Source organism: Chlorocebus sabaeus, chromosome 28, assembly GCF_047675955.1.
Source record: "Chlorocebus sabaeus isolate Y175 chromosome 28, mChlSab1.0.hap1, whole genome shotgun sequence".
Taxonomy (NCBI): domain Eukaryota; kingdom Metazoa; phylum Chordata; class Mammalia; order Primates; family Cercopithecidae; genus Chlorocebus; species Chlorocebus sabaeus.
The window spans coordinates 7,507,037-7,521,332 of record NC_132931.1 but is presented as its reverse complement, the minus strand read 5'-3'; the positions used below and the strand labels follow the sequence as shown (position 1 = coordinate 7,521,332).

General features: G+C 53.0%; 1 protein-coding gene across 1 annotated transcript in view; it reads right to left on the bottom strand.

Moving 5' to 3' along the window:
• The window catches only part of CASTOR2 (cytosolic arginine sensor for mTORC1 subunit 2), a 68,473-nt gene extending 54,808 nt beyond the window's left edge, over positions 1–13,665 (bottom strand). Inside the window, exon 1 of the mRNA XM_008018305.3 lies at positions 13,451–13,665. Coding sequence (XP_008016496.1) covers positions 13,451–13,563 — 113 coding nt within the window. The 5' untranslated portion in view covers positions 13,564–13,665. The remainder of the gene's footprint in view (positions 1–13,450) is intronic.
• Between the last annotated feature and the right edge of the window lie 631 nt (positions 13,666–14,296).

Genomic DNA, 14,296 nt, shown 5'->3' with positions numbered 1-14,296 from the left:
CCATTTGGATAATGGACATACTAGAAGCCCAGTCCCCACCGGTATGCAATATATCCATGAAACAAACATGCACGTGTACCTCCTGAATCTAAAATAAAATAAAATTTTAAACATTAATTTTTATTTTATGTTTTTTGAGACAAGGTCTGGCTCTACTGCCCAGGCTGGACTACGGTGGCACAATCTCGGCTCACTGCAGCCTCCACCTCCTAGGGTCAAGCGATCCTTCCACCTCAGCCTCCTGAGTAGCCGGGACCACCGGCACACGCCACTACACCCAGCTACGTTTTGTATATTTTGTAGGGATGAGGTTTCACCGTGTTGCCCAGGCTGGTCTCGAACTTGTGAGCTCAACCGATCCACTCGCCTCTGCTTTCCAAAGTGCTGGGATTACAGGCATGAGCCACCATGCCCGGCCTCAAATTTTATTGTTTTTAATTGTGGTAAAATACACATAACAAAATCTACCATCTTAACCATCTTTAAGTGTGTGATTCAATCGTATTAAGCAAATTTGCACTACTGAGCACAACTGCCACCACCCATCTCTAGAACTCTTCATCTTACACAATGGGAACTCCACACCTACTAAACACCAACTCCCCAGCCCTTAGCCACCATCATTCTTTCTGTCTCTGTGACTCTGGCGACTACACCAGGTATTTCATACAAGTGGGATCACGCAGTATTTGTCTTTTTATGACTAGTTGATTTCACACAGCATGATGTCTTCAAGGTTCATCCATGTTGTAGCACGTGTCAGAATTTCCTTCCTTGTTCCCCCCTGCATAATATGCCTTTGCGTGAATACATCCCATTTTGTTGATCTGTTCATCCATCAGTAGACACCTGGGTCACTTCCACCTTTAGGCCCTAGTGAATAAGGTTGCTGTAAATGTGGATGCATGGCCGGGTGCAGTGGCTCACGCCTGTTATCCTAGCACTCTGGGAGGCCGAGGCTGGTGGATCACTTGAGGTCAGGAGTTCAAGAACAGCCTGGGCGACATGGTGAAACTCTGTCTCTACTAAAAATGCAAAAATTAGTCAGGTGTGGTGGCGTGCTACTTGGGGGGGCTGGGGGATGAGAATCTCTTGAACCCAGGAGATGGAGGTTGCAATGAGCCAAGATCACACCACTGCACACCAGCCTGGGTGATAGAGCAAGGCTCTGTCTCAAAAAAAGAAAAAAAAAAAATGTGGGTGAGCAATCAAAACCCCGGGTTTTTAGGCAGAGATCTAGCTCAGAGGTTGGAGTATGTTCAATGTGTTATGGTGAGGGCAAGGCTGAGTATATGGCACCTAGACACCAGTTTTCCATGTAGGCCAGGTGCTATAGCTCACGCCTGTAATCCCAGCACTTTGGAAGGCTGAGGCAGGAGGATCACTTGGGCCCAGGAGTTCGAGATCAGCCTGGGCAACACAGCGAGACCCCGTCTCTATAAGAAAATACAAAAATTATCTGGGCGTAGTGGTGGGTGCTTGCAGTCCCAGCTACTCAGTGGGGCTGAGGCAGGAGGATTGCTGGAGCCTGGGAAATTGAGGCTAGAGTGAGCTGAGATTGCATCACTGCACTCCAGCTTGGGTGACAGGGCGAGACCCTGTCTCAAGAATTTTTTTCAAAAAGTTTTAATTTAGCACCGTGGAAGGCCCGAAGGGACCATGGACACCCAGAATCCCACTGGCCCAGCGTTTATGCAACTGGGCTGGTTCCTCATATTGCAGATCTGTTGTAAGAGAAAACCTTTCCAGCCCTGTGCAGGCTCAGAAGAGACCAATTAAACTTTTTACAACGTTTTTTTTTTTTTGAAATAGAGTTTCACTCTTGTTGCCCAGGCTGGAGCGTAGTGGCATGATTTCGGCTCACTGAACCTCTAACTCCTGGGTTCAAGCGATTCTCCTGCCTCAGCCTCCCAAGTAGCTGGGATTACAGGCGCCCGCCACCACACCCGGCTAATTTTTGTATTTTTGGTAGAGATGGAGCTTCGCCTTGTTGGCCAGGCTGGTCTTGAACTCCCAACCTCCAGCTGGGATTACAGGTGTGAGCCACTGCACCCAGCTACAAGTGACTTTTTTAATCCCTGGGAGATGAAAGTCAACACCAAGGGTCGATGAGTCCTGAGCCCTGGACATGGACCTGGGGGTGAGGACAGAAGGGGATCGGGACCAGCCCTCTCACCCTCTCATCCTGCACCCCGAGGCATGGGTGATCGCAGGAAGCCACTCACCAGGCACCAGGGTGGCTTCCCGGAGGAGAGGATGCTGAAGCCAATGTCAAGAAGTGTCTGTGTTAGGTTTAAAGACTCACGAGAGTTCTCTGGCTGGACTAAAGGTAGGGTGATCACATAGCCAGGTTTGCCCTGTTGTCTGTAGGCTGTTGTTGTTGTTGTTATTATTATTATTATTATTAAGAGACAGGGTCTCATTATGTTGTCCAGGCTGGAGTACAGTGGTGCAATCTTGGCTCACTGCAACCTCTACCCCCCAGGCTCAAGCAATCCTCCCATCTTTGCCTCCTGAGTAGCTGGGATCACAGGCACGCGCCATCATGCCTAGCTAATTTTTGCATTTTTGCAGAGTCGGGGTCCTACCATGTTGCCTGGGCTGGTCTCCAACTCCTGAGCTCAAGCGATCAGCCTGAAGTGCTGGGATTACAGGCGTGCAGGGATTACAGGCATGAACCACTGCGCTTGGCCAATCTAGTAATTATTTTAAGTACTTCCTGCTATTCTAAAAACTGTTTGTTCCCATCTCAATGATAAATGGCAGGGTCATTTCATTCCTTATCTGTTGCTACATAACAAATTACCCCAAATCTCAGTGGCTTGAAACAACAACAAGCTTTTATTCTCTCTCACAGTTCCTATGGGTTAGGAATTTAGGTGTGGCTGAACTTGGCAGTTCCAGGCATTGGCTGGGGCTGCAATCCATTGGAAGGCTTGCCTGGGGCGGAAGGATCTGTTTTCAAAGTCCCACTCTGCCGGCTGCGGGCGGGATGCCTCAGTTCCTCTCCATATGGGCCTCTCCATGGGGCTGCTTGGGTGTCCTCAGGCCTTCGTGGTTGGTTTCCCACAGAGCAAGGGATCCGGGAGAGAGGGAGCGCCACACAGAAGCTATCCTTTTGTGCCCTAGCCTTGGAAGTCTCGCAGCATTGTTTTTACCATCTCCCAGTGACTTAGAAGAAAGTAGCTAAGACAGACATTTAAAGGAGAGGAGGGTGGAGGGATCCTAGCTTTTAAAACCACCAGCAGCTGGGAGCAGTGGCTCATGCAAGGCTCATGCCTGTAATCCCAGCACTCTGGGAAACCAAGGTGGAAGGATCATTTAAGGTCAGGAGTTTGAGACCGGCCTGGACAACAGAGTGAGACCCCCTCTGTACAAAAAAATCTAAAACAAAACAAAACTACCACAGTTGGCCAGGTGTGGTGGCTCATACCTGTAATCCCAGCACTCTAGGAGGCTGAGGCGGGCAGATCACTTGAGGTCAGGAGTTCAAGACCAGCCTGGCCAACCCAGTAAAACCCATCTGAATTAAAAATACAAAAAATTAGCTGGGCATGATGGCGGTACCTGTAACCCCAGCTCCTCAGGAGGCTGAGGCAGGAGCATCACTTGAAACCAGGAGGCAGAGGTCGCAGTGAGCCAAGATCATGCCACTGTACTCCAGCCTGGGAGACAGAGTGTAACTCCATCTCCACAAACAAAAACAAACAAAACAAAACAAAACAAAACTACCATGGTTACCTAAAACAGGGCATGTGTTGGGAAGGGAGTAGACAGAGCGAGAGTGGACAGACAGAAGACATCTGATCAAGAAAGATTCAGGCTGGGCGTGGTGGCTCATGCCTGTAATCCCAGCACTTTGGGAGGCCAAGGTGGGTGGATCACCTGAGGTCAGGAGTTCGAGACTACCCTGGCCAACATGGCGAAACCCCGTCTCTATTAAAATACAAAAAAATTAGCCAGGCATGGTGGTGCGTGCCTGTAATCCCAACTACTCAGGAGGCTGAGGCGTAAGAGTCGCTTGAACCCAGGAAGCAGGGGTTGCAGTGAGCTGAGATCACGCCATTGCATTCCCGCGTGGGTCACAGAGTGAGACCCTGTCTCAAAAAACAAACAAAACCACGCAAGGTAGAGATGTGGTCAGGGATTTGGAAGGAATGCATGAAGTCCACCCAGCACCCACTCCAGTTGTGTCCCTCCTTCCTCCCGGACTCCCCCCTACCCCTGCACTCCCAACCACGCCCCCTGTGTGGGCCTCTGGTCCTCTCACCCTCTGCTTTTGCTGGAGAACACACAGGACTCACATCTTTTCCTCCCACAGGACAGAAACTCCTTTCGCGCTTCCCATCGGGCCTTGCCTACAGCAGGTACACGCTGTGGGGTTTCTGCGTGAACACAGCGTACCAATTTGCACCTGCCACAGGACAGCGGCTTATTCCCTATAGACACCTTTCTCTTTCCAGCCTCCAGGCATTTGCTTCTCCAGCCCAGAGGGATGGGGCTGCAATGAGCATTTGGGCTGCCCTAGAGGCAGGAGGCAGGAAGCTATCTGGATAGTTCAGGAAGGAGATGAGGAAAAAGGAAAAAGGCATAGGAAAAAGATTTGGAGCTGGGGTTGAGCCAGCCCCTTTCTCTGGGCAGCAGCAGACGATGGCTGTCCTGAGTGGGCACGGGCAAGGCTCTGGGGCTCACCCCGTACCCTCTCCACCCATACCCCTCCCCTGATCCATCTGTGCCCACCCACTCCTGTTCCCTGCTTGCTCATCTTGCTTTATCCCCAGCACCTCCTGACATTTTCTCATGTCACCCATCACCCCATTCTTGGCTCAGATGGTGCCGCCTCCTCTAGGAAGCCTTACTGGCTTACAGCTCTGTGGTCCTAGAGCATTTTGGCTGCCCCTCCCCAGAGGCCAACACCTAAGTGGCAGGTGAGGTCCTAGGCTTAGTTCTGCGAGAGCAGTGACAGCATCTCCATTTTCCAGAATCAGGATGCGATTATGTTTGTGTGTAAAAAGTTTTCTAATCCTGGGCTTTTCTGGCTCTGCCCTCACAAACTGGTGCTGGCCAGTGGCCCCAGAGCCTTCCCAGTTAATGCTTAATGGCTGGGTACGGTGGCTCACGCTTGTAATCCAGCACTCTGGGAAGTCAAGGCAGGCAGATCACTTGAGGCTGGGAGTTCGAAACCAGTCTGGGCAAAATGGTGAAACCCTCTGTCTACTAAAAATACGAAAATTAGCCAGGCATGGTGGTGGAGACCTGTAATCCCAGCTACTTGGGAGACTGGGGCAGGAGAATTCCTTGAACCTGGGAGACAGAGGTTGCAGTGAGCTGAGATCATGCCACTGCACTCCAGCCTGCATAACAGAGCAATACTCCATCTCAAAAAAGAATGCTTATTGGAGCTTCTAGTGGACCAGGTACTCTTGAGTGTGTTTGACGTGGTTTATCTCATCAAGTCCTCACAACCACTTAGGTTGCAGGCATGACCACCATCCCTGTTTTATAGGTAAGAAACATAGCACAGAAAGGCCAAGCAACTTTTCCAAGGTCACACAGCCAGGATGAGCAGTGCTGGGATTCCAGCCGAGGTGTCCCAGGGCTCTAACTCCCTTGGGCTAGCCTGTCGTTTCCCTAAACTGCAATGAGACAGTGGCCTCAGCCCAATGTGCTCCGAGGAATGATGAGGGCTCTGCATGGACTTTGTGCACTTTTAATCTTTTCTCCCATAAATGTCTCTTAAGACTTTAGTGTTCACCGGCCGGACACGGTGGCTCATACCTTCCAGTACTTTGGGAGACCGAGGCAGGGGGATCACGAGGTCAAGAGTTCGAGACCAGCCTGACCAACATGGTGAAACACCGTCTGTACTAAAAATACAAAAAATTAGCCGGGTGTGGTGGCGTGCGCCTGTAATGTCAGCTCCTCAGGAGGCTGAGGCAGGAAAATTGCTTGAACCTGGGAGGCGGAGGTTGCAGTGAGCCGAGATTGCGCCACCGCGCTCCAGGTTGGACGACAGCACGAGACTCCGTCTCAAAAAATAATAATAATAAATAAAAGACTTTAGGGTTTACCGTGGCTCATTTGCAAGATTTCCTGCAGGTAGGAACACGAACGATCCAGAGAAGGTCAAAACAAACCAGAGACGTGCATTCAGCAGATCCGGGCATTCAGCAGAAGGTTTTGATGGGCACATGCTTATTGCATACTTGTCTGTATAGTTTTTGCCAATCCAATGGGCTTTCTAGACTGGAATGTAAAGATAACAGCATTTCATGGGCAAAAAGGAGGGTGCTGCTCGGCCGGGCATGGTGGCTCACACCTGTAATCCCAGCACTTTGGGGAGGCCGAGGCAGGTGGATCACCTCGGATCAGGAGTTCGAGACCAGCCTGGCCAACATAGCGAAACCCCGTCTCTACTAAAAATACAAAAATTAGCCAGGCATGGTGGCTTATACTTGTGATCCTAGCACTTTGGGAGGCCGAGGTGGGAGGACTGCTTGAGGCCAGGAGTTCAAGACCAGCCTGGGCAACACAGTCTCTACTAAACATAGAGTAAAATAAATTAGCCAGGTGTGGTGGTGCACGCCTGTAGTCCCAGCTATTTGGGAGGCTGAGGCAGGAGGATCCCTTGAGCCCAGGAGTTTGAGGCTGCAGTGAGCTCCAGCCTGGGCAATAGAGCCCCTGTCTCCAAAATAAACAAATAATAAAGAGGTGGCTCCATAATAATATTAATACAAAAATAGAGGGGACTCTGGGAGTAGGGTCAGATTCCAGCAGGGTCGGGGTGAGCCAGACAGATGGGGCACACTGGGATCCCACCTAGATCCGGGGTCACACAGAGGTCTGTGCACAGTAATCTCTCTGCCCCTCACACCTGAGTCAGCCTCCAGGCCTGTCCTAGGTAGGTCAGCTACGGGACCGAGTGCCTCAGTCCCACTGTGGACAAGGCCATCACCCACAGCTGCTGGGTCCTCTACCTACCTGTGGGGGAGACCATCCATCCAGGCGGCACGCCCCACCTTGAGTGGTGAATCCTGATTGGTCCATGATGGTCTCATTCCCTGTGCCTGTAATAGGCTGAGGCATGTTCATGTGACCCAGTTCTGACCAATGAGATGAGGAAGTCTGTGCAGGGATGGGGGTTACCCCTGGAAAGGTTTTCTCAGGGACACCCTAGAGGCAACAGCTCCTTCCTTCACCGAGTTTCCTCCTGACTGCCCAGGACGCCCGGAGCCACTCCAGCCATTACAGTGGGGCTATGCTTCTGTGCCACGGTTAGTAGCCAAGCAGAAATTGATGACCTCATCAAGCCTTTTAAGTTACTCAAGCCTGGAGCAGCCCAACCCATAAACTTTGATCACACAAAGTTCAAACTTCTTATTGGTTATGTCCTGGCTTTTTGTTGTTTGTAGCTCAAAGCATCCTTGCTGGCCGGGCGCAGTGGTTCATGCCTGTAATCTCAGCACTCTGGGAGGCCAAGGTGGGAGGATCACCTGAGGTCAGGAGTTCGAGACCGACCTGAGCAACATGGCAAAACCCTGTCTCTACTAAAAATACAAAATTAGCTGGGTGTGGTGGCGGGTGCCCGTAATCCTAGCTCCTCCAGAGGCTGAGGCAGGAGAATTGCTTGAACCAGGGAGGCGGAGGTTGCAGTGAGCCGAGATTGCACCATCATACTCCAGCCTGGGCGACAAAATGGGACTCCATCTCAAACAAACAAAAACCACAAAGCATCCTTGTTGATAGCCCCTGGTTACATTTCATCTTCTTTTTTTATTGTTTTTCAGAGACAGGGTCTCTGTCGCTCAGGCTGGAGTGCAGTGGCGCCATCGTAGCTCACTGCAGCCTCAAATTCCCGGGCTCAAGTGATCCTCCCACCCAAACCTCCTGCGACAGGTGTGCACCACCATGCCTGGCTATTTTTTAAAAATTTATTAAAAAAAAATTTTTTTTTAATGGAGATGGGGTCTTGCTTTGTTGCCCAGGCTGGTCTCAATCTCCTAACTTCAAGGGATCCTCCCACCTCAGCCTCCCAAAGTGCTGGGATTATAGGCATGAGCCACTGGGCCTGGCCTCATCATTTTGAGTTAAGCCCATCCTACCAGAGGAAGAGTGAGCCCAATGTGCCCTCAGGGAAGCTGAAATGGAATCTAGAAGGATGCAAGGGGAAGAAAAGGGTAAGGCAAGAAGTAATACTCTAGGCAGAAAGAACAGGCCTGAAGGCTGGAGGCACCCTAGGGTGTGGCTGGAAGCTGGAAGCTTCGAGGTGAGGCTGGAGAGACAGGTAAGGTGGGCCACAGAGGGCCCTCAGCTAGGTCACAGAGCCTCAGGGTTACCACAGAGGACAAGGGACACTCAGCGGACAGACTTGACTTCACCTACCCAGGGTCTTGCCTTCTGGCTTTATGCTAAGAATAAATAAGCACATTCCTCGCCTAGTCCAGCCACACCCAGATGCTTCTCCAAAGGTCCTGGCTGGAGGCTTGGTTCAGCAGACCTGGGCCAGGGTCGCTGGGCTCTGCTTTTACCAGGTGTGATTCTGCCTTCTACAGCGACGTCTCTTCCAGCCCCCAGGGCACTCCTATGAGACTCTGGCAAATACTTGGGCTGAAATCTGGGTCACTCTGATGGTCAGAAATCCATCAGACAGACATTTACTAAGTGCCTACAAAGCAGGGTGCTAAGCGCAGCGGGGACGGGACCTGGTTCAAATCCCAATTCTGTTTCTTTCCAGCCGTGCGGCTTTGCCGTTGTACTTCTCCAAAGCTAGTGTCTTCACCACTCTGCAAAATATGACAAAGTCAACGGCAGCTCTCATCATCACTGGTAGGTACTGTGGTGATGGTGGTGGTGGGGAGGGGTGGATCAAATCACGCACAAAAAACCTAAAGGTTTACAACCTAGGTAAGAGAAAAAGACAGGCCAATAACACGTTGTTACGGGCAAAAGTTGAGAAATACGTAAGGTGCCTGGAAGGAAGTGTCTGAGATAGGCTCTAAGGTTCTAATGAAGTAGAATGTCTAAGCAGGTCGTGGTGGCTCTCGCCTGTAATCCCAGCACTTTGGGAGGCTGAGGTGGGTGGATCACGAGGTCAGGAGATCGAGACCATCCTGGCTAAGACGGTGAAACCCATCTCTACTAAAAATACAAAAAATTAGCCAGGCACCTGTAGTCCCAGCTACCAGGGAGGCTGAGGCAGGAGAATGGCGTGAACCCGGGAGGCGGAGCTTGCAGTGGGCAGAGATTGCGCCACTGCACTCCAGCCTGGGCGACAGAGTGAGACTCCATCTCAAAAAAAAAGAAAAGAAAAGAAAAGAAAAAAATAAAGAAAAGGCCCACCAAGGCCAAGTAGGCGGGAATACAGAAAGGCCAGCATTTCAGTTCTGTGCTCCCAAGCCTTTCAGAACAGTGTGCTGCAGAAAGAAGGGCTGGACATAACCATTCAATGGGGGCATCTCTTGCAACCTGCAATAGCAAAAACTCGGAGCTTACGTAGAAAGGTGCAGATTTGCACATTTAAATCCCGGGTCTATCACTTCTTACGTGACCTTGAGCAAGTCACTTAATCTTTGAGCCCCAGGTTCCTGGTTTGCAAAGCAGGTTTAATACCTAATACACAGAACACACCTGGGGGTCCTGGGGTCTAGATCCCCTCTTCCGACTAGTTAATTCTGAGTGTGAGCCACTGGCCCTTATGGCTTTTCTCCTTCAAAAGCCCTAAGGACCAATGGCTCATGCCTGTAAGTTCATGCTGAGAGGCTGAGGTGGGAGGATCATGTGAGGCCAGGAGTTCGAGGCCAGCCTGGGCAACACAGTGAGACCCCCATTGCTACAAGAAATTTAAAAATTAGCTGAGTGTGGTGGTGCGTACCCGCAGTCCCAGTTGCTTGGGAGGCTGAGGTTAGAGAATTGCTTGAGCCTAGGAGTTCGAGGCTGCAGTGAGCTATGATGGTGCCACTGTACTTCAGCCTGGGCAATAGAGTGAGACCCCATCTCTTAAAAACAAACAAAAAGTTCTAAGATCTAGTACCACCTCCTGCAGGTAGGCACCCAGCCTTCTAGGTACCCTGCTAGACCAGCCCTTCCCTGACTCCCCCCTGCTGTAGAGTGATGGCCTCTTTCTTTCTCTTCCACCAGGCTCTAGGGCTTGGCAAAGGAAGGGGCAAGGCATCTCTGTATTGCTTGGACCCAGCCACACCCCCACACAGAGTAAATGTTTCCTAATGCCATTCCCTTTCCACAACTCCCCCACGAGAGGGAAGAAATGACTTAAGTCTGCTAAGGGGCGGAGGGAAAGGTTCAGGAAGGTTTCAGGGTGCTGTCATTAGCTCTTGAGGATTCAATAGAATTACTAGGGGTGGGTGGGGAGAATATTCCAGGCAGATGGAAGAGAGGTAGATACAAAGGCACAAAGGTATGTAGGGAACAATAACGCAAATTGTGTATTTGCTGGGGGAGGGCTAAAGATGAGGATTCAAGGCCAGGAGCAGTAATCCCAGGACTTTGGGAGGTCGAGGTGGGAGGATCGCTTGAGCCCGGGAGTTGGAGGCTGCATTGAGCTATGATGGCGCCACTGTACTCCAGCCTGTACAACAGAGCAAGACTGTCTCTAAAAGAGAAAAATAAAAAATAAAAAAATAAAGATGAGGTTTCAGGATCTAGATCCCAAAGGGCCTCGAATGCCATGTCAATGATTTGATGCTATAGAATGTGACTGACAAAACTGTAAACGGGCTGGGCGCGGTAGCTCACGCCTGTAACCCCAGCACTTTGGGAGGTCGAGGTGAGTGGATCACCTGAGGTCGGGAGTTTGAGACCAGCCTGACCAACATGGAGAAGCCCTGTCTCTACACAAAATTAGACAGGCGTGGTGGCGCACGCCTGTAATCCCAGCTACTCGGGAGGCTGAGGCAGGAGAATCGCTTGAATTTGGGAGGTGGAAGCTGCAGTGAGCCGAGATCACGCCATCGCACTCCAGCCCGGACAAGAGCAAAACTGTCTCAAAAAAAAAAAAAAAAAAAAAAGGAAACAGGTGGCACAGGGACCCTCAGGGCATGCTATGCTAGTCTGGGCTAAACTTAGGTTTTGGAGAGGGAGGTGACAGAGCTATGGGTCAACACCCAGGGGCAGGTATTGCAGGAGGATTCTAGGGGGTTCTACCTGGATGGCTGATTACTGAAAACAGCTTAAATGCTATATCCCCACTCTACGACCCATTAGCACTTGCTAAAAAGCCATTTCCCACAATCATCCCATGCCATCCACACAGTTCTGTGTCCACGAGTGGGCCAAGTAGTGCTATCTCTATTTTACAGACGGACAAAGTGTGAGCCCGAGGAGAGACACTTCGCCTCAGCCACACAGGCAGGGAGCTCTGGTCATGATCCGACGCCACTATCTGGGCTCAAAGTGCTTGGGGTGGCTGGTCCTCAGGCATTTGACAAATATTCCAGCACCTTTTGAGGCCCAGACCAAGGAAACGCAGAGATGGCCTTTGGCCTCTGAGTCATCTTGAAACTGGACTAGTCAGCTGGGTCACCTGGGCCTGGGACAGGACAGGCTGCTTTCTGCAGGAGGGAGGAAGGAGGATCCACTGAGAGGCAGGTTTTCTCGTGTTCACAGAGGCCAGCAGAGGGGCTTGTCCCCAGGGACATGCCTATCCATGAGTCCCCAAAGGGAACCCTGAGTTGGGGGTTGGAAGAAGTCCAGTCCCTCCACCAAGGGGAAGGGGCTGAGGAATCCTGCCCTTTGCTACCTTTCTAAGAAGCCCCCAAATGCCCCCTCCTTCCAGCACCCAGGCCCAGTGAACAGCCGCAGCCTGAGTCATCATCCTCATTTGAATGGTGGCCGAGAAATCAGCCAGGGGGCTGCCCAGGGCTGAGGGCCAAGGCTTGGAAAAACAAGGCTGTTCTGTTACCTCCAAGCCTTGGAACGTCAAGCCCGGCTAGGGAGTGGGGGGCAGAGGGCAGGCAGAAGCAGGATCTGAAAGTGTCAACAGCCAGAGGGGTCTTTTGTGTGAGGGGTGGGGGCGCGGTTCAGAATCCGAGCTGTTGGCTTTTGTTTTCAAATGACCTGTTTAATCATTACCCTTTGCAATCAACGGGGAGCACAGCCTCCGTGGCAGAGTCTAGGCGAGGATTTCAAATCTCCAAACCCTACTGAGCAGCCGGAGAAGAAAGTAAACAAGATACCACCGGCAGATCTGGCTCCATCTCGCAAACAATAGCCGGACTGAGCACCCGGCTCAGATACACACATCAAAGTGAGATTTCCAAGCAAGAACTTTCACAGGCGCATAACAGGCTCGGATAGAATTATTTCCCTGTGTCCCTTGAGCTCAGTGCCAAAGGGGGCAGCCTAAGGGGGCTGTCATTTTCACGCTAACCTTGACCTGTAATGTATTCATTCATTTTGCAGTGAGGGAGAGCCACCACCGCCCCAAACCGCGAAAAACCAGCCAGTAACAACTTTATCATTCCTTTTTAACAGTCACAATGGTGGGCAAACGAGACTTAAGTTACAGCAGCTAGCTGGTCCTCACACTCCCCTGGGCTCAGGCTCCTTCAACAACAACAACAAAACCCTAATGCAAGCACCCACCGGAGCTCACAAAGTCAAAGCTTTACCTGGCACAGGGAAAATCCGAGTGAGAGAGAGACAGTGAGAGTGTGTGTATGTCTGTGAGTGTGTGTGTCTCCCTCTTTTACCTTCCAAGGCCTTCAACTATTTTTGCCCCTGCAGCATCCAAGCCCAGCCTCAAGGCAGATGCATAAACACGCCTGCTCCTCCCCTTCCACGGTTGGGCAAAACATCCCCCACCCCTTTTCCAGGACCCCAAGGAGAAAGAATCACGTCCTCTGCAGCCCCTCCCTGGCCCTCGCCCAGCCCCCCTTCCCCCCCAATTCCAGGCCGTCCGCGAACAAGCCTCGTAGGCACCTTGAGATAAACACCCACTAATGATTTTATGATTTTCTGCTCTGGGTAACCGCGCTCAGCGGAATCCCTCCCCCCGCCGTGGCGACGGGGGCCGGCCCAACCGAGGGATGAGGGGGATGGGGGCGTTAGTTTGTTTTTTCCACGGCCGCGTCCTCACACCTGTTTTTCATTCATTCATTCGTTCGTTCCTTCATCCATTCACGGATCCGTCACTGCAGCCGCTCCAGCCCCCCGGATTTCGGAGAGGGGGCTGCGATGGGGGAGGGGGTGGGAGATGGGGGGGGTACGACGGAGGTGGGGGGTGGCGCACCGGGGGGTGGAGGGTTGCGGGGGGTCCGGGAGCCAGGACCCTGTGGCTCGGGCTTTGTCAGACGCGGGCGAAGCGGCGGCGGGGGCGGGGCGGGGGCGCTCCCAGGGCCCGAAGTTGTTTTCCGAGGCGCGGCGGCGAGGACAGCGGCCCGGGGTGCGCCCCCTTTGTCTGTCCCCGGCCGGCGCCGCGTCCCCGCGCGCTCACCTGGTCTTGGAGGACAGGAAGGCAAGTTTGATCAGGCCGTAGGTGAACAGCGGGATACTCTCCTTGGCGACGCTGGCAACTTGCAGCCGGTGCTCCAGGATGTGGAGTTCCATCGTCCGCCCGCGCCCCGTCCGCGGCGGCTCATCCGCGGGGGGACGAGCCGCGGCCCCCGCCCCCTCCGCGCCCTGCCGGCACCGACAGCCGGCCCGGGGACCCGGGAGCTCGGCGCCGGGCGCGGGGGGCGGCGGCTGCCAGGCCGGGCCGGACAAAAGGGAGGAGGCCAGCCAAGTTGCGAGGGGGAGCCGCGGGGCGAGGGAGGCAGCGCCGGCGGAGCAGCAACCGAGGGGCCGAGCGGCGGAGCAGCGGCGCGCGGCGCCCGGCGCGGGGAGCAGCTGGTGTTCGCTGTAACAAACAACTTGCCACTCAAACGCCGGCCCCCGCTGCGCATGCGCAGCCCGCGCGCGGCCTGCCGGGACTTGTAGTCCGCCTGGGGGGCTCCCCCGGTGCTGCTGCTGCTGCTGTTGCTGCCGCGGGGGCTGGGCGGTCGAACTACCGGCAGCCCGGTGCACGGGAAATGCAGGAGCGCGGGCACCCTCAGGGCCGCGGGGAAGGCCGAGGGGAGGCACTGGGCGGGTGGAGCCAGCCCAAGCCTAAGTGCGCCCTCTGGCACCCACTCAGGCTCAGTACTAGGCGCTTGGAGTGTAAAGCGAGCAACCCAGACGACTCCGGTGCTGGAGAAGGCCCGAGTCTGGGAGCGCCAAGATGTAGGGCAATCGGTCATGAGAGTGCAGAGAAGCCAAACCGAAAAGCTTGCTGGGGACACGGTGGGAGGGGATTGACAGGTCA